The 19,942-nt window shown below is 39.9% G+C and overlaps 2 protein-coding genes across 2 annotated transcripts; both read left to right on the forward strand.

Moving 5' to 3' along the window:
• The first annotated feature begins 1,565 nt into the window (after positions 1-1,565).
• On the forward strand, positions 1,566-3,332 carry LOC104419054. The gene is made up of 2 exons (XM_010030569.3): positions 1,566-2,094; positions 2,847-3,332. Exons 1-2 carry the CDS (start codon positions 1,751-1,753, stop codon positions 3,121-3,123), a joined length of 621 nt encoding a protein of 206 aa, XP_010028871.2. The 5' UTR covers positions 1,566-1,750; the 3' UTR covers positions 3,124-3,332.
• Positions 3,333-5,045: 1,713 nt separating this feature from the next.
• LOC104419055 (brefeldin A-inhibited guanine nucleotide-exchange protein 1) lies at positions 5,046-17,562 on the forward strand. Its single transcript, XM_010030570.3, is given in 12 exon segments — positions 5,046-5,356; positions 5,359-6,268; positions 7,288-7,605; positions 10,271-10,601; positions 10,828-11,250; positions 11,718-12,010; positions 12,443-12,716; positions 13,044-13,546; positions 13,870-14,191; positions 14,429-14,795; positions 15,727-16,400; positions 16,704-17,562. Coding segments are annotated over 12 exon segments (5,193 nt in total). The 5' UTR covers positions 5,046-5,187; the 3' UTR covers positions 17,313-17,562.
• The last annotated feature ends 2,380 nt before the right edge of the window (positions 17,563-19,942 follow it).

Below are 19,942 nucleotides of genomic sequence, written 5' to 3' on the forward strand. Positions count from 1 at the left end.
CAAGATGTGCAAATAGAAGTGTATATGCTGCCATATCTTGTACCTAGTGGGAAGAACCACACTGCATTAATACTTTCAACTTCCCTTGTGGCGGGCATGATTGGCATCGTACGGGTCGTCTACTGCTGATGGACAGGGAGAGTTTGCCATCAACCAGATCAGGCTAGGCGAGGCCTCTTCGAGCATCGCCGATGGCTAGGACAGGTCACTGGCCAAGAAGAAGAGAAACCAGCACAAAAAAACAAAAGAAAATGAAGAAAAAAGGTACTTACAACCTAGATTAGATTAACAAGGTGAAGAATGGTCCATTGTTGGACCGAGCTGAAGAGACCCGTTTGTGTTGCCTTTCCTCATAATGGATAATTAAACAATATGAACCCTTCGGGGTTTGATTTGCAGACTTCATGGGAGACATCCTGACTGAGGTGCACGTCCCGCCTTACCAAGATCATCGTAGCAGCCATTACATTCGTCAAAGGCTTGTTGTTTTATCAGGCTCCCGTAATGGCGCCGGCAAAGGTGCTGATTCCACCCAGTTGGACATCTTTGCTGAACCGCATCAGTTTGCTACTCAATGGGAATGTTGACAGCTTGAGCTTATTTCCAAGCTGAGCAACGTCGTGCTCCGGTTAGGCCAAAGATGGTACGGTGGTCGAAGCTTTCTTATGTAAAATCTTGTCCAAACACGATATGATGTAATATATATAGGATTTTCCAATTGAACAAATGTCGTGTCATGTTCACATCATGCTTGGCCCGTGCATATCACGTGTATTTTTCATGCATCTTAGATTTAATGTTTAAGAAATCTTATCTTAAATTCCTTATGTTTCGAGACGTTAATTGAAGTTGATTGTAATATTTGCATATTAATCTAGACTAGCAGTTTGTATCATATGCAGCCAAGGATGTAGGAAGATTCTTACCTAAACTAGAATGTGACCGAGGGCATGTTGGAATTACACGGCGATTCTACTCTCAAAGTTGTATATTTTTTTCTGGTAAGTGGACTTTCATTTGTCCTATATTAGATCCTTGCCATAAGTTCAATCTTGATGGCATTCGCACAAAAAAATAAAAATCACAGATACCCTTATTGCCTTACGTAAAGATCCCAACGTAAAGTAAGAACCTTGAAAAAGCCATTTCTACAATATGGACGCACATTACTTTATCTGGTCTCATCAATCGGTTCGACTGTCGCGGGCACCGAAGGTTTCGACGCTACCCGACGACTTAGTTCCATATCAAATCTCGAAAAGATGCACATAGAGTTCACATGATTTTTATATAGGACGAGATCCACGTCTTTGCCTCTTGGGCCGCCACATAAATCCAAGGAAGATCGCACCAATTTCTCCTCGCCCGCCGTCCCCATTTTGCCCCTCGCTGCCACAAAACCTCGACTGTCACATCCGACCACACATTTTCAGCTTCCATATTTATAAAAATATTGTTTCATGGATTCTCATGTCTCCCTCTCTCTACCTCCCCCCCTAAAATCTCTCACAAAAATTAAGCAAAAGAAAAGAAAAGAATGCAAATCCCCACGCTCACGCTAAAACCCACACCACCTCCACCCCCTTAAACCCATTTCAACACAGAAGAGAGAGAGAGAGAGAGAGAAAAAGAAGAGAGAGAAAGAGAGGAGAGAGAGAGTTTGAATAGCAAGTCAAACGCCACCGTCGAGAGAAAGGTCGAGAGCGAGGAGAGAGAGAGAGAGAGAGGGGGTGAAGGGTTGAAGGAGGAAATGGAGGAATCGATGAGAGAGTGCATGAGGAAGCTCGCCCTCTGGCACACCCGCACCTTCAAGCCCATCATGACCCACGACGAGCTCGAGCCCATCATGGCCACCCTCGGCTTCGTCGGCCTCCCCCCCTCCGCCTCCGCCGGCGGCGCCGTCGCCTGGAAGGAGTACGCCTACTCCGCCCCCGGCGGCAGGAGGGCCGCCGCCGCCGCGGCGAGGCCGAGGGGGAGGCCGAGGCTGCCGTACCCGAGGATCGACGGCCTGCACAGCTACACGTACCAGGCCTTCGTCGACGGCGTCAACTCCTACCTCGAGATGTGCGACATCTCCGTGCTCTTCCATATTCGGTGCGATTCCCTCCGTCCTTGCTTTCTGCTATTTTCGCTCTGCTCTCTTTTCTTTTCCTTATTTTTGCTGCGACTTTTCAGTCCATTTTTTCCTCTTTTTTTGGCGTTCGAAAATATTTTTCTTTTGGGCCTTTTCTGACGTGGCTTTTCGTGGGAGGATGCGATCTTTTTTAAAAATCTTTTTTTCCTTTTTTTTCTTCCTACTTTTTCAGTTTTCAGCGCGACAGTTGTCTTTTCATTTTGTTTTTATCTTGCCGGCAAGTTTGATCGTTTGTTGGGAAATTATGTGTGTTTAGAAGAGTGGATTGTTTGATGCGAGAAAATTAGACTTCCAATTAATCTTCGAGTATTAAATGTTTGTATTTTTCCGCTTCTGAAAAGTCGAAGGCAATTTTTTTATCTTCCATTCAAATTTTATATGAAATAATAAAGTAACGTAAAATTATACATTTTGTTGATTTGTATACCCTTGGAGACATTTGAGTTATCGTCCCTATTTTTATGAAAATTCGAATTTGACATTCCTCTATTTAAATTGAATAAAAACATCTTGACCCCGCGAAATACCCCTTTTTCTAAGCTAACTTTTTAGGAGGAGCAGACAATACGCCTCTGCCAATAGAAAATAATAATATCTCCTGATCTCGATCCGCGATAAAGCATCTTGCGATATATGTAAAAATGACAGAAATAATTTAATTTAATTTTAACTTGATTTGATTTAATTAAATTTAAATGGGATTTTGGGGCAGGGGCATGCCGCTGCACAGGCTTGATCTGTACAAGAAATGGCGACGGATGCAGGAGGACGAGAGCGTCTTCGTCTACAGAGAAGGCACTCTGGATCAAGCCACTTACAATCTCTACCATTTCGACCATCGCAACAACCGCGATGGCGGCGGCGGCGACGGCATCGACACGAGAATGTATCATGGCGGCAGTGATGGGAATAGCTCCTTAGTTATTCGCGACAAGGGCAACAATGCGCCGGTCAGCTGTCTCGTTCCTCTTAAGGACATCATAGTTTGACACCGGCGGCAGCCGCGGGGATGGTTGGTGATCCGCGGTTTATTTGTTGGTGTAGGAACGGGAGCAAATGGCTCTTTTGTTGATTTTCTTTGTCCTTCTCTATGAGTTACATGGCCAGTTTTTTGGTTTCAAAAGGCTTCGTTTGTTTTGCAGGAGAACTGTAATCAAGCTAGATATTCTCTAAGCAAATATCTTTATAATTTATGGAATATCGGTTTCTCTGAAAATGATGATATATTACACAATTCTCACATATCTTGAATGGAGTAATAACTTGTAAGAAGATAGTAGAGCAGATCGTTGCTGGGGTGATATCATGGATGATGATATCTTTGTGTGGCTTTTCTCGCTCATCATATCAAATTTTTGATTGTCATTGATTTGTGATTCGGTGGACGTTTGTTCAAAAAGTCTTAAAGCTAATTGTTACACAGGTGATGGCTGGTAAGGGTTGGCCGAGCATGCCACGTAGATTGATGATGATCATACATATTAGTGCTAATCATCGTTCACATTGACAATTTTCGGTCAAATTGACCAGGATAATCTTAAAAAATTCTAGTCATAAACCAACATAATATAAAGGTTTATGAATAAATTGATTCCCTTTTAATGAGTTTATGACTTTTTTGACAATTTTTCTTAAGATTTCGCCTTCATGAATCTATTTTAGTGAGTTGTTCTTATATTGATATGGTTGGCAATTTATATTGTTATTCATAGTATCGATTTTCCAGTAATTAAACTTTTCTGGTTTTTGCTTAGACTCAAGAATTGGATCGAATTTGTGTGAACATTTGAGTATTCATATTTTGATACAATGGATATTCATCATAAAAAAATTGCTTGTTTGCATTCACTCGATCGAACATGACATTGAATGAAACCAGCAACTAGGTTGTCGACGCTCTAGCTAAGTTGCTCGCCCTAGTTTGGTTGGTTATCGACCCTAGTCGAGGCCGACGATCGAGTCAAGGAAAAAGAAGAATTGGAAGAAAAGAAAGAAATGAGAAAAAAATGGAATATGAGCTTAATTTTGGAGTTATTCCTAAAAATAAAGAAGTAACTTTTTGTTTCTTGATTATGTTCCAAATTTATTTTGGAGAATAAAATAAATTATCAAATGAATTTTTATTCTTTTTTTTTAATTTTACAAAATAAAAGAATAAAATCATATACTGTTCGGTTGGTTACCAAACAAAACTTTATTGTACCTATTCCATTGAGGCATTTCCCCATGAAGGTAGTGTCATTTAGCTCATATGCAATTTTAGTAATAGTTATATTGATTGGATACTGTTTACTTAACTGGGTGGTAACTCGAATTAGTACATAATAATTCATCGAAATTTGTCTTGCAATAGCGACGGTATCTATAGTTAGCAACTAATTAGGCAATTGACAATCAAAATATCGTAATCATCCTCGACAATTGTCGTAATTATCCTTAACAGTATACCTATGGCTAGTAATTTAGCTATGCAAATTCTAGCCTAAGGTATCGTAAAAATTAATAAATACTGCTCAAATACTAATTTGTGGATCCGTAATCTAATCTTTGATTTTTTAAATACCCATTTCGTAAAACAACCGATGTTTCGCATACGGTCACAATCAATAAATGAAGTTTTTTAAAATCACCTCCCATTGATAAAATTCACGCCAAATCGACCGTAAAAATGACTTCACAGTTCCGTAAGATTTCTCCTTTCCAGATAGATGGCATTAATTTACTCAACGTCACCACGGATTTGAAAAAAAAAAGAAAAATGTCTATTCAATATTAAGTAACATTTTCAGTAATATCGCACGTTAAATTCGTGAAAATTGCATCATATTTTGCTAGAACTAGAATGACCCCATTTCCACCGTCCCCAAAAATTCCCACTCCCGATCTGGAAAAAGTCGTAAATCATCCCCCTCCCCCCGGTCTCTCTCTCTCTCTCTCTGGCTCTCTACCCATCGTTCGTCTTCAGACTCTCCCGATCCGCCATGCCATTTCGTCGCCCCAGATCTGCAAATGCGCCGCCGTCGCGCTGACCCTCCTCCGCCGCCGCCTCCCCAATGTCGTCGGCCTCCCAGTCCCTCGGCGGCCAGTCCCGCAGCGGCCGCGTGATCGGCCCCTCCCTCGACAAGATCATCAAGAACGCCGCCTGGCGCAAGCACTCCCACATCGTCTCCGCCTGCAAATCCGCCCTCGACAGGCTCGAGGCCGCCCCCACCGCGGCGGATCCCCCTCCGCCTTGCTCGGCCTCTCCCTCGCCGACGCCGATTTCGTCCTCCAGCCCCTGATCCTCGCCCTCGACTCCGCCTACGGCAAGATCGTGGAGCCCGCGCTCGAGTGCGCCTTCCGGCTCTTCTCCCTCAACCTCGTCCACGCGGAGATCCGCGACGGCGATCAGGCGAGGGCCGCCGCCGCCGCCGCCGCCGGAGGCCCCGGCGCGGCCTCGATCTTGAGGCTGCTGCAGGGGGTGTGCAAGGCGGGCGGGATCGGGGAGGAGGCCATCGAGCTCGGCGTGCTGAGGGTCGCGCTGGCGGCGGTACGGTCGCCTTGCATTTTGATCCGAGGCGATTGGTTGGTGCATATAGTCAAGACTTGCTACAACGTGTACCTCGGTGGCCAGAACGGGACTAACCAGATCTGCGCCAAGTCTGTCTTGGCGCAGATCGTGGTGATCGTTTTCAGTCGGGTCGAGGAGGACTCGATGGCTGCTAGTTTTAAGACGGTGTCCGTCGGTGAGCTATTGGAGTTTACGGACAAGAACTTGAACGAAGGCAGCTCCATACATTTTTGTCAGAATTTCGTTACTGAGGTTGTCGATGCCAACGACGGGACTGCTGTGAACAAGAATTTGGAATTGCACTCAACCTCGGACTTGCAAAATGGGGATGCCCCTGAGGCGAAGGATGGTGAGAAAGGCGAATCGGGTGATGCAGAGTCGACTGACGGAGCTAAATCAGGTGGCGGGAGTAAGATTAGAGACGATGGATTTCTTCTTTTCAAGAACTTGTGTAAACTGTCGATGAAATTCTCAACTCAAGAGCAGACCGATGATCAAATACTATTGAGAGGGAAAATTTTATCTCTGGAGCTGCTGAAGGTCGTCATGGACAACGGTGGTCCTATTTGGCGCACAAACGAGAGGCAAGTGACAGTTGCTACTCAGTTTTACATTTCATCCAGCCTTTTCAGCTTCAGTAACACAGGCACCTCAGCAAAATTTCTCATTCTTCAGCCTGCCATGTCTATACCTGTAAACTTGTAGTTACTGTGGCTGATAGAGAGATAGAATCATGAACTCCACGATACTTCGCAAGAAATCTGCTTTCTCCGTTAAAGTGATTGAGATTTAATTACGATGTTCTTATAAATAGACCATATCAACGTTTAATTTTCTAACTTCTCGGTCATCGACCAATGACTGTAAAATTGTCCAGCCTAAGCTCTATTACAGCCTACGGGACTCTCAATACCTCTTTTGTGTTGTCGTTTTATACTGGTCTGTACTTTTTAATCCTGTAAAAAATTGTTACCCACAAAATATGATAATTTGTTGCGGGGTTGGGGGCTTATGCAAAACAAACAACAGGACAAAATTCCCTGCAATCGCGGGGAATTGTTCTTTAATACTGTGTACGGCACAAACGGGTTCCTTCTGGTCTCTGCTACTCACATGTTCTCTAGCCAAGACAGTGGTAGAGGGGAGGATTTATTTAGTCACCTACCTAATTTTGTCCTAAATTAATAGGGTAAAGAATAAATATGCAACCGTTGATCTTATTTAAAACCATTCAGATTATTAATTTATGTACACCAACATATTATTTGGAAGCTTAGCTTTTAGGATGTAATGTGTGAGTTCCATTAACACTGTTACATTCTATTTTGTTTTTTGGGTGCACTATTACGTGGGATTCTTGTTATGTTATGAGATACTCTATTGTTTGATTTGCAATGGAACATGATAAGGAATGGAGAGAAGATAGTAGTTATCCAAATTTGGAAATACTTAAGAGATTGGATTTTTAGGATACAAACTGTCGCGATGTGCTGTTAAGTTAGCATGTTTTGTCCATCAAGTGCGTGCACATATGCAGTTATAATGCTTCCTGATAGTTGAGTGTTAGTTTCTAACGAGGCTTCAACTCCTTACCTTTGTGCAGGTTTCTCAGTGCCATTAAGCAGTTTCTCTGCTTATCATTACTAAAGAACAGTGCATTGTCAGTCATGGCTATTTTCCAGCTTCAGTGTTCTATTTTTATGAGCCTTTTATTAAAGTTCAGATCAGGGTTGAAAGCAGAAATTGGAATATTCTTTCCCATGCTTGTGCTTCGGGTGCTTGAGAATGTCCTGCAGCCTAGCTTTTTACAGAAAATGACTGTTCTCAACCTATTGGAGAAGATATCTCAGGATTCACAGATTATCATTGATATCTTTGTTAACTACGACTGTGACTTGGATGCCCCAAACATTTTTGAAAGGTACTACTACTTACTAAATATGTCTGAAATTTCTATGATTTATAAAGGGTCTCCTTATGATGTGAACGAATTACGACTGATTGGAGCAATAAGCTTGGCCACGGACTTCTAGCAGATGCTTTAGTCATGGGTTTTATTGGAGGCACTTGGATAATTTGTTCTTTAGAGGCTAGGGCAGAATTTGTTTAAGGCTGAAATTTAGGTTGATATGAGTAGTAAGGTCATGGAAGATTTAAACTGAACTTAGCTTTAGGATCCGGCATCATGAGCTAGGGAGTCATGGGATCTCATGAAAATGCTGAATCAATACAGAATTCCGTAGAACATTTTATTGTTTCTGACTAAGTAAGCCGAGAGGTCTATATTTCATAGGCTGATGGTACTCTGCAATGCCTAGTTTTGCCTCTTCGCGCTGTCAAAATTTTAAATGTTTGGCTCAGGCAGTCAGTTGATTATGGTGTCCTTGGGGTTAATTTGGTGCCTTTAGTGTGGATTTCTGCCCATTTTATTTGTCAGTGACATGTTTCAGAAATTAGCTTGGATTGGACTGTTATTGTTTTTTGGTAGGAACATTCTAGCAGCTGCGATGCAAGACCTCCGTAGCTTGCCTTTTTGAGTATATAGGATATTGTTTGGCTGATTCTATCCTACAATTGATTCAGAGTGTTACTTTATTAACCATTTCTTCTATATCGCACTATAGTCTATCAGATTGGATACATTGGAAGAAATCAAGAGTCTATGAGCCAAAGCAAAGTGTCAAGTTAGGAATAAGTGATTAACCTACTGGCTTTGACCTAGTACAGTAACTATTGGGTTTGATTTCTACACCCCATTCTTGTTCTTGCCCATCGAAAATAGAGATAAAGGCATGGGAAGTTCCTGAACTTTTGCTAATTGTTCAATTAGGTCCTACGATTTTCTTTACAATCGGGTCCCTAACTATATTTTTTCTTGGGTTGAATTGGTCCTTCCATTTAAAAGAAACGGAATTGCTGGTGTTGCATTAAGTTGCCCTAAAGAAAATTTGGCATCTTATGGGGGCCATTAACAACTTTAAAAAATACTAAACAAAATTCAGTGAAAAAGAAAAAAAAGTAAAAGAAAGTACGGGGAGGGGAATTGGCAAGGACATGGTGATAGTGATTGCGGCGCTGCCCAGGTGCTAGCGAGAGAGTGCTTTTGCCGATGTCTCGGCCTTGCCTTCCCCATTGAGCAATCACCTCCTCGTGATCGCACTTTAACACCATGCCATCCACCAAATCCATCTCTCATGACTCAGACTCATTATTGATTCATCAAGCAAGTGAGAGCTTCGAGATAAAGGTTGAAGGTTGTTGCCTTAAGCACCCCGCTGCATTCGCCATAGGCCGGCATGGCACTGAAGGTCCTTGCTAGTGCTTGAGAGGCGGCAATTCGGCACCAGCTGCCTTGCCTCCCTTTCTCTCTCTATTAGGGTTTGAGTTTTTGTTTCAATTTTCATATTAATCCTTATCATCATCATAGGGACTGATATCCATGTCTTTACTCATAAGCCCAATCACCACTGATGTGGCAATCTGTGTCAATATCTCTGCTTGCTTTTTAATGGAAGGACTTGTGAACAGAAAAGCATATAATTTGGGCACTCAATTGCACAAAAAAAAGTTAAGAGAAGTGATTGGCCAATTTGCAGTAGTTCAGGGACCTCCGGTGCCTTTATCCCTTGAAAATAAGAAATAAAAGCAGCAGCATAGCATGTCGATTTCTATTTTGCGAAGAAAATGAATAGATCTTTGTTCAGATAATTGGTTTTAGGGTGGCACATCATGGAAGATTTAACATGCGACTGAATATTTTGTAAACTTGAGCTTAATGATGACAAATTTTAGATATATGAAGAAGTATCAGTAATTTGTCATAGTCTGTTACAAATTATTGATGACCATCACCAGCAGGTCAAGATAATAACAATGAACTTGTTTTGAACTACCTTTTGAGGTTGTTTTCTGTGAGATTGAGAAGTAGCTATAAAGGTGCAGTAATGTCTTTGAGCTGTGACAGTAGCTGTCTCGAGCTGCCGCCACTACACCCATTAACACTGATTGAAGCGGCAGAATTGCAAGCTGGGATTCAGAAGAGAGAAAAAGAGAGGAGAGAGAAGATGGAGAAGGGGACGGGGTTGTGGGTTCAAAGTATGCTCAGGTTATGGAAAAAAAATTTAGGCTTTACCTTTTTGTTTGACCAATTTAGAAATGTTAATGACTTCTAGTTTGTATTGCTGCTATTAAGATTGTGGATGGACAGAAATATGAGATTTACTGAGATATGGTAATTGGCCACTCTGAAGTCTTAAATGATGGTGTACAAGGCATATCAGTAATGTGCTTTGCACTTCATTTATAAGCAACTTTTTCTGTCCATGGCTTGTGCCACCTTGGTTGGTGGTGATTTGAAATTATTACAATGCCTTTTATTTTGGTTTGAGTTTGATAGCTATAGTTCAAACAAAACCCATCGCTTCTAGAAGCGGAATATTTTGTTGCCATCTTCAAACTTGGAAGCTGTCGAGTCTACTGTGCCCTCTTTTTGATTTTTACTTTCACTTAGTCCTTACCTACACTTGGTGTTGTGTTGTTGCTTTCAAATGTATTAAAACCCTTATAATTCCATCAGATAATCGCAGGACTGTTAATGGTCTACTCAAAACTGCCTTGGGACCACCTGCTGGTTCAGCCACAACCTTGTCTCCAGCTCAGGATATTACCTTTCGGCATGAGTCAGTGAAGTGCTTAGTTGGCATCATTAAATCAATGGGAGGTTGGATGGACCAGCAGCTGAGAATAGGAGAATCCTCTCATACACGATTTCCGGAAAGTGATATATCGACAGAGGGTCATTCTACCTCCAATGGAGAAGATGCAGCTCTCCCGGATTATGATTTTCATCCTGAAAATTCAGAATTTTCTGATGCTACCACACTCGAGCAACGTCGAGCTTACAAGTTGGAGCTTCAGGTCATTTTCTGTTTATGGGGTTAGACCATATCAATTAATCATTAAGCTTGTGTATCATCACGTGACACCTCATTTTGTATTTGCTATTTAGGTCTTCTGGTCCAATCTTTTGGTTTATACTCTTCATTCCTTGCTCTCTTTTTTGCTGAATTAGATTCATTTCAGTAGAACTGCCCCGAAAAGCCCCACCCTGCCTTTATTGATTATTTTACTGACTTTCCTGCAGAAAGGTATTGCACTGTTTAATAGGAAACCTTCCAAGGGAATTGAGTTTCTTATCAGCACCAAAAAAGTTGGTGGTTCTCCTGAAGAAATCGCTACATTTCTGAAGAGTGCTTCTGGTTTGAATGAAACTGTGATAGGTGATTATTTGGGTGAGAGGGATGAGTTTCCCTTGAAAGTTATGCATGCTTATGTGGATTCGTTCAATTTCAAAGAAATGGATTTTGGTGAGGCCATAAGGTTCTTTTTACGAGGCTTCAGGCTACCTGGGGAGGCACAGAAGATTGATCGCATAATGGAGAAGTTTGCTGAACGCTATTGTAAATGCAAACCAAGTTCATTCACTAGTGCAGATACTGCATATGTTCTTGCTTACTCTGTGATTATGCTTAACACAGATGCGCATAATAATATGGTTAAAGATAAGGTATGGTAGAATAAATTGCTCATATCTGTCTGTCTGATATTCTAAAATTTCTGTAATAAATTAGTTGGTGCCTCATGCGATTTGTTTTTTTTTTGGTTGAGCTGTCAGTTCTTTGTTTTTGCCCCTCTTGTGAATTTGCAGTCACAGAATAATTGAAACTGTTTGAAAGTGTTGTTCATACATGTCTTTAGGAACAGATTGAGACATGTTGATTGTAGGAGTCTTATCAATCCATGCTTTTTTGGAGTTCATTAATGGAAGGGCAGGCCAATAATAACACATGCAGCTACTTTTTCTGCAAATTTCCTGAAACTGTTCTTCTTCTCTCTTTCAAGAGATCTTCTGATGGTATATAATAGCTTTGTAAATGCAATATTGCTGTATAGTGGCACTACGATCTTATTTGCTGATACATGTAAAAATTACGGTAAGCCTGTGCTGATCCATCTGCTCTGGTATTCAAATAGATGAGCAAGGCTGATTTCATCCGGAACAATCGAGGAATAGATGATGGGAAGGATTTACCAGAAGAATATCTTGGTGCCCTTTATGATCAAATAGTTAAAAATGAAATTAAGATGAGTTCTGATTCTCCAGCTCAACAGAGCAAGCAGGCGACCAGCCTGAATAAACTGCTAGGATTGGACGGTATTCTCAATCTAGTCACTGGGAAGCAGACAGAGGAAAAACCGTTAGGTGCAAATGGGCTTCTCATAAAGCACATCCAGGAACAGTTCAAGGCCAAGGCTGGAAAATCAGAGTAAGCTCATTAATAGCCTATTCTGTTATTTTCAAAATTCGAACATATGGTGGCAAGTAATAACTGAGGACATCTAATGGAGAGCAAGTACAAGGCCATGACAACCTTGGTGTTTTCAGTTATATGCTTTGATTGTTCAGAAAAGAAAAAAGGAAGTATGTGCTTGGTGTGTCATGTGCTTTTGTCAGTCTGCCCCAGTTGGATAAAAATCTGGGTCTGCCGTTATGTGTCTCCTTTCCCATTGTAAGGCCTTTGTGCATTTCCTCAACATTAGAGATCTTGTTAATATATGATAAATGTCGGGGTCTTTGTTAGAACCGCCGTAAAATTATGAACATCATGGGCACTTTTCCAACGCTTGAAAATTTCAACACTGCAATTTTCTCTTGAATTTTCTGAATTTATTGATGTACTTTTTCTCTGTTGCAACAGGTCCATGTATCATTCTGTCACCGATATAGCAATATTGAGATTTATGGTGGAGGTCTGCTGGGGTCCTATGTTGGCTGCATTCAGTATGACACTCGACCAGAGCGATGATAGGCTTGCTACTGCTCACTGTTTGCAGGGATTTCGTTATGCAGTGCATGTCACTGCAGTCATGGGTATGCAAACGCAGAGAGATGCTTTCATGACGTCTGTTGCAAAGTTCACTTACCTCCACTGTGCTGCCGATATGAAGCAAAAGAATGTTGATGCTGTTAAGGTTTGTGTTTGCTTATAATGATTTGATGGGTGGAGTTTCATGTATTTTATTACATGACGGCAGCATGGAACAACTTGTCAAATATATGAATTAAAAAATTTAGATGGACTACCTTCTCAGACATTTCTGAATTAATATTATGTGCAATAATTTGGTTTTGCTCCTTCGAAGCAGACTTCTCTACTTTCTCGACTCTTCAGGTTGATAGAGATTATAAGTCTTAGTTCCTAACTAGATATTTAGGTGTACTGAGGTTTTTAGTTTTTAAGGTACTCTACGTGGTGTTCATAGTTTGTGTGACCACTTGAGTGTTTCAACTTTGTGCAGGCTATCATATTGATTGCTCTTGAAGATGGTAATCATCTTCAGGAAGCCTGGGAGCACATACTAACGTGCCTGTCTCGAATTGAGCATCTTCAACTATTAGGAGAAGGTGCCCCTACCGATGCTTCCTTTCTTACTGCATCAAATGGTGAAATGGAGGAACGAACACCTAAGCCCTCAGGCCTTTCATCTCTAAAGAAAAAAGGAAATATTCAGGATCCTGCAGTGATGGCTGTTGTCCGGGGGGGTTCATATGATAGTACTACAGTTGGATTTAATTCTTCTGGACCAGTAACTCCAGAGCAGCTCAGTAACTTCATATCAAATTTGAATTTGCTAGACCAGATTGGGAACTTTGAGCTAAATCACGTCTTTGTTCATAGCCAACAGTTGAACAGTGAAGCAATTGTTGCTTTTGTGAGGGCCCTTTGCAAGGTTGCTATATCAGAATTGCAGTCTCCAACTGACCCTCGTGTTTTCAGCTTAACAAAAATTGTAGAAATAGCGTAAGACTCTTAAGTCTTTTTCTTCTGTTTGGTTTGTCTGCATCAACTTCCATCTCAATAGGACTTTGCCATGGAAAGTACATCGCCTGAAAATTATCAGAAGGAGCTGAAAGTTGTATGTGCCATGTTGCAGTGAACATATCTGACATTTTGATGTATATGCGATAAGTTTAAATTCTCTCTGGAGGTCGCAGTGTGCAATGTCTTTGAAAGATGTCATCCTGATTGCATACTGAGTTTCTTCCATTATGTGTCATGCACATTCCTGTGAAAAGTGAGAATTGGCTTATATATTTTTGTAATTGTGCATGTTTCTGGTGCAGGCATTATAATATGAACCGGATCAGATTAGTTTGGTCTCGCATATGGAGCGTTCTGTCTGATTTCTTTGTGTCGGTTGGGCTATCAGAAAATCTTTCAGTCGCGATCTTTGTGATGGACTCATTGCGGCAGTTGGCTATGAAATTCCTGGAGCGGGAGGAGCTGGCAAACTACAATTTCCAGAATGAATTTCTTAGACCATTTGTGATTGTTATGCAGAAAAGCAGCTCCGCAGAGATCAGAGAATTGATAGTTAGATGTATCTCTCAGATGGTTCTCAGCCGTGTAAGCAATGTCAAATCTGGGTGGAAAAGTGTTTTCCTGGTATGTTAAGTCTCTAATATACTCTGACTTCAATCATGCTATGTTTGATCAATTAAGGTTAGGGTAGCAGGAGGGTTGGAATATTGGAGGTTATGCATTTTATTGATGCCTATTGTTGGTACATATTAGCTCCATGATGCTGAGTCATAGCTGTACTTGATTGAATTTTTGAGCTTTTAGAAACATAGATCTCATTAGCCATCTCTTTCTGAGAGAATATTTTGTTTTTTTTTTCAGATATTTACAGCTGCTGCAGCTGATGAGAGGAAGAATATTGTCTTGTTGGCCTTCGAGACCATGGAAAAGATTGTCCGTGAATATTTCCCTTATATAACGGAGACTGAGGCGATGACCTTTACAGACTGTGTAAGATGTCTCCTTGCTTTTACGACTAGCAGATTTAACAACGATGTCAGCCCCAATGCCATAGCATTTCTTCGGTTTTGTGCGGTCAAACTTGCTGAAGGTGAACTTTTGTCCAATGGGAAGAGCATAAGTGATGGTTCAACTTTGGACACTGCAGAAAGTGGTGAGGTTGTATTGAATGCAGAAACTTTCACCAATAAGGACGAGTCTTCATCTTTTTGGGTCCCCTTACTTGCTGGTAATTTGCCCTATAATCTATGTCTTCTTCTAGATGCTGCTTCTTCGCAACCTTATCTGCATGTTTGGCATCAGTGCCACAGACTTGAGATGACCTTGCCATTAAAAATAAAGCTGATCTTGCAAATGAATTTTTTATTAGCAGGTTGAAAATTTATGAATCATCTGGTCCTGCTTTCAGACTGTAACTCCTTGCATTTTGGAGGGAGTATAGGTCTGTTTAGTTTAAAAGTTTTCAAGATTCAAATATCAGGTTTCCTTCAGTATGTTATTGCGATAGCGCTAGAATGGGTTCTCAGAAATGTTTCTTTCAAGTTGTTTGAATGATAAGGGGGCAATTATGGAATTAAATGCAGAGAATGTTTGAGCAGATAGTAATGGGTTGAGTTTTTTTTTATTTTCCTACTTTTGGAAATATTTGAAGCATTTGGTCAAGTTTTTCATAACATCATTAAGAGAATAGTTAATATGAATACAGTGATACATAAATTGCCAACCTGGTATAGTGTCCTTCAGTTGTTTGAAGTGAAAGAGAAACAAACAAGGAGGAATAGTGTTGTTGCTCCGGGATGCAGGGTTATTGTCAAATAATTCCATCAGAAAAATCTGGGGCTTTATCTATGATGATATGCAGAGGACTCACTTTGAACCTGTTTCTCCATTTTTCACCTTCAGTGGTAATTTCTCTGTAGATTCCTGTGCAGAGATCTGGGATTTCGATTTTCTTATATATGTTTCAAAATAACTATGTTGATCTTTTCCTTTTGTTCTTTACTGGAAAGAGGAATAGCTCTTCATTGAGGTGAAACAAGCACAGTAAAGATGTGGTGCATGTATTTGCTGAGAAAGCTCTTTTCTCTCACCACATGGCACATGCTATATTTGATGAGGGCTTGCATATGTGAGTTATTAACCTTGATACTTTTCTTCAGGGTTATCAAAACTGACATCGGATTCCAGACTAGCAATCAGGAAGAGTTCTTTAGAAGTGCTTTTTAGCATTTTAAAGGATCATGGTCATGTCTTCTCCAGCCATTTCTGGATTGCTGTTTTCCACTCTATTGTTCTTCCGATATTCAATTTTGTCTCCGAGAAAGAGGTGCCTGTCGGGGATGACCAGTCATCACCTAGTTCTAGAACTTCACACTCTGAAGCAAGTACTTGGGATTCTGAAACTGCTTCTGTGGCTGCACATTGTCTAGTGGATCTCTTTGTTAGTTTCTTCAATGTGGTGAGGCCTCAACTGTCAAGTATTGTTTTAATAATAACAGGGTTCATAAAGAGTCCTGTTCAAGGGACTGCCAGTACAGGTGTTGCTGCACTAGTGCGATTAACAGATGACTTGGGCATCAAACTTTCAGAGCATGAATGGAGCCAGATATATGTGGGTTTGAAGGAAGCGGCAGAATCGACTATTCCTGGATTTTTTAAGGTTCTAGGAACCATGAATAACATTGAATTCACTCATTATTCTCAAAATGATTTGGAAATGGATTCCGATCATGGGTTCAGCGGTGATGATATCGAGGATGATAATCTTCAGACTGCAGCTTATGTGATTTCGCGGATGAAGAGTCACATTGCTGTGCAGCTACTCTTGATACAGGTACCTCTTTAGTCCTTATGAACAGATGTGGATATTCAGTGTTTTGAGGAGACCCACCTTTTAATTTCATCTGTGGGTCTCAATTCTCTTATGCACTTAATTTCCAATAGCATCTTTTGATTGCTCCAAATATCCCTGATAGGCAATTCATGTCGTGCTCTTTTTCTTTGGTCTGCTTTTATTTCGCAAGCTTGTTTTGATTTTAGTGTTCAACTTTCTTTTCTCAAGGTCTCTAAGGAACTTCCTTGTGGCAAGCTTATGTCAGTGTATTGATCATCCAGAATTCTTCTCTTTTTTGCACAGGTGGTGGCTGATCTGTACACCTCACATCCAAAATCTCTATCCCGAGGCAATATTGCAACCATCCTGGAGTTATTTTCTTCAGTTGCTTCACATGCCCACCAACTGAACTCTGAAATGAAAGTGCAGAAGAAGATTCAGAGAGTGTGCTCTGTTCTGGAGCTCTCTGGTCCACCCGTTGTTCATTTTGAAAACGAGTCTTACCAGAACTATCTCAACTTTCTTCAGTATTTACTCCTGCAATTTCCTGGATTATCCAGTGAGATGGGCATGGAATCACGACTGGTCACGGTATGTATGGAAGTGGTGCAAACATACCTGAATTGCACAAGCCAGCAATTTGCGCAGGTGAAATCGGTGAACCGGCCGGTTGTTCACTGGATTCTCCCGCTAGGTTCGGCGAAGAAGGAAGAACTGGCAGCCAGGACAACATTAGTAGTGACGGCACTGAGAGTGTTGGGCAATCTGGAGAGAGATATGTTCAAGAAGCACGCCTCGAGATTTTTCCCTTTGCTGGTAGATCTTGTGCGGAGCGAGCATAGCTCGGGGGAAGTCCAGCGTGTCCTAACATACATATTTCAACAATGTATAGGTTCCATAATACTGGAATAGTGGAACGATGATTTCACCTCACACCTCCAAAAAAAATTTTGTGATTCGCATATATTCAGGTCGCCATCGGTTAAATACTTTAACTTTGATCCTGTAGTAGGATAGAGCGCGATTCCTCTGTAAAAGTTCCCTCTTCCCTCCGCCCCCTCTGAATGTACTGTAAATGATGAGGTTGTTGTCCCACGTCGCGCACCTATCCTTCTCATGTTCCTGCATAGCTGCAGTAAAAAGTCGCTTTTTGGGGGTCTCATTTGTCAGGGCTTTCTTTAATCATGTCGAGAATGGTGGATGCAAGGAGGAATAAGTCTAGTTAGAAAATCACTCATATGCAATTAGACCTGTCAAACATATTAATTGTGTTGGATTTATGATCTGAGTTTATGTGAGGTTATAAATGGTCCGATTTAAATTGATCAATTAATTCATTTATAACTTCTTTTGTTAGTCATATTTTATTCCAACTGTACTCTTAGACTTTTGCCCTATCTCCTTACAGGGCATGAAAGTCGAAATCCACACTAAACTAATTCGTCTCTACTCCTACCCCAACCCCAACCCTTAACAATGTGAGAATTCGAATCCTCCACCTCCTCATTCCATGTTGAAAATGTGGCTACTGGGTTGAGAAGGTGGGGATTCGAATTCCCATCTTCCTCTTTCATATTGGAAGGATGGCCACTGAGATAAACCCTAATGGTTTTTATAACTTATTATTAAAACATTTCAATATCTAACCAAATCTAAAAAAATTGTTTCTTATAATTTTTTTTATAAAAATATTGTTAAAACATTTCAATGCAAATATAAATTTAGTCAATGATTTATATAATATTTTTCTTTTAAAAAATGAGATTTTGTTTATTTCGTGAAAAATGTGATTTTTAGTAATTTTTCAAAAAAAATAATATTTTTCAATATTTGATTGAAATATAAAAATAAACTAAAAATGTTTTCCACTGTTTAAATTTTTCTTTTGTGCACTCCTTTTAGTTATTATTATTTTTTAAAATTGAATTTTTAATTATGTATTATTTTATTTTTTCCTTTCTTTCCTTTTATTTTCCCTTCTTTTTTGCTAGGTCATTGGTCACGATAATGACAGGCGACCATGGCAAGGCTCATCCCTCGTTTATGGCCAGTTGCTAATTGTCAATGTCACAGGCCTTCGGTCGAGGAAGAATAAAAAATAAAATTTTAAATTTTTTTTTAAAATTTTTAAAAATTTAAAAAATTTAAAAATAGAAATAATAAATTTTAAAAAATAAAAATGACCTGATTTAAATATGAGCTAAAATATGGGTTCAAGACCCATCGTGACACCTCTCTACATAATAATCACATGAGAAAATTATACAAATAATCAATGAATTTTAACTTAATATGCAATGTGACCTTTGGTGTGATAAATGTTCAAACTAATTCTTAAATTATGAAAATATCTAGTGTTATCCATCTATTAATTAAGTGCAGAGACAACTTTCAATATTTCCATATAGTCCAACGACTAGTTGGAATATGTATCGAAAATTGAAGGGTTATATCAAGCAAATTAAGAGTCAAAATGATGATATTGCATATCATATTAAAGCCGAGAGATCACGTTACGTATTGAATCGAATATCGATGATTAGTCCAGTCATTTTTCCCTTATTCAATGTGTACTTTCATGGCGCTCGTGACGATGTCTTGATCAATTTCTTTGTTAATCACTCATCTTTCTCTCTCTCTCCATATTGAAAAGTAAAGGCCATCTTTCTTGGTACGCCGCCCTTGATCTTGAATCTTGACTGTTGACCCAGCAGCACTTATTTGCTGTTCAAGTTCCTCATGCTATTAAAGAAAAAAAAAGTTCCTCATGCTCCTTTGAAGTTGTCCGCACTGCGTGATTCAAGCGTTTGTAGTCGTATGCTTTCTCATCCCTTTTATTTTGTTTTTTTCCCTCCTTTTTTTCTTTTATCTTAAGAAATTTCATCGTTAAGATATGATCATATTTCTTTTGGCACAGGGGGTGATTAATCTCATCAGCTAATTAGAGTACATCCCTCTCACTTAGAGAGAATGCTGTCGATCTTCATTTTGTTCCCCCAAAGGCCATACCGGACGATGTATGTTTTTAGGCATCAATTGGATTTTTAAACTTGCTAAGGGGGCCATCCATTATTAAGGTCACGCTTATTTCGTGAAAAATTAATAATTTGAAAAATATTTTCAAAAAAAAAATCATTTGAATTAATTTAAAAATGATTAAGCAAAAAATGTTCACCGTTTACAAAAACTGTTATTGGCAATGAAAATATTATACATTGACCAATTATTTCAAATGATACTAGTTATTCCTTTTAAAAAAATAATTTTCGAATCATTTATTTTTCATGAAACAAACGAATCTCAAATTCATTAAAAGGGGGTTTGAGAAGGCCTATATAGATGTATGATTTGGCCATTTTACTTTATCCATAGTGCAAATACTCGTGTTTAAGGATAATTATCACATGAATGTTCCTTATCCTATTCTATTAGAAAGCTTTTTTTTTGCATTTTTAATTAAGACGAACTGGGAGTAAACATGGCTACCAAGAAGAGGGCTTCCTCGAGGGCGTTTTTGTACCTCGATAATCCCCTAAACTCTC

This window comes from Eucalyptus grandis, chromosome 9 (genome assembly GCF_016545825.1).
Source record: "Eucalyptus grandis isolate ANBG69807.140 chromosome 9, ASM1654582v1, whole genome shotgun sequence".
Lineage (NCBI taxonomy): Eukaryota > Viridiplantae > Streptophyta > Magnoliopsida > Myrtales > Myrtaceae > Eucalyptus > Eucalyptus grandis.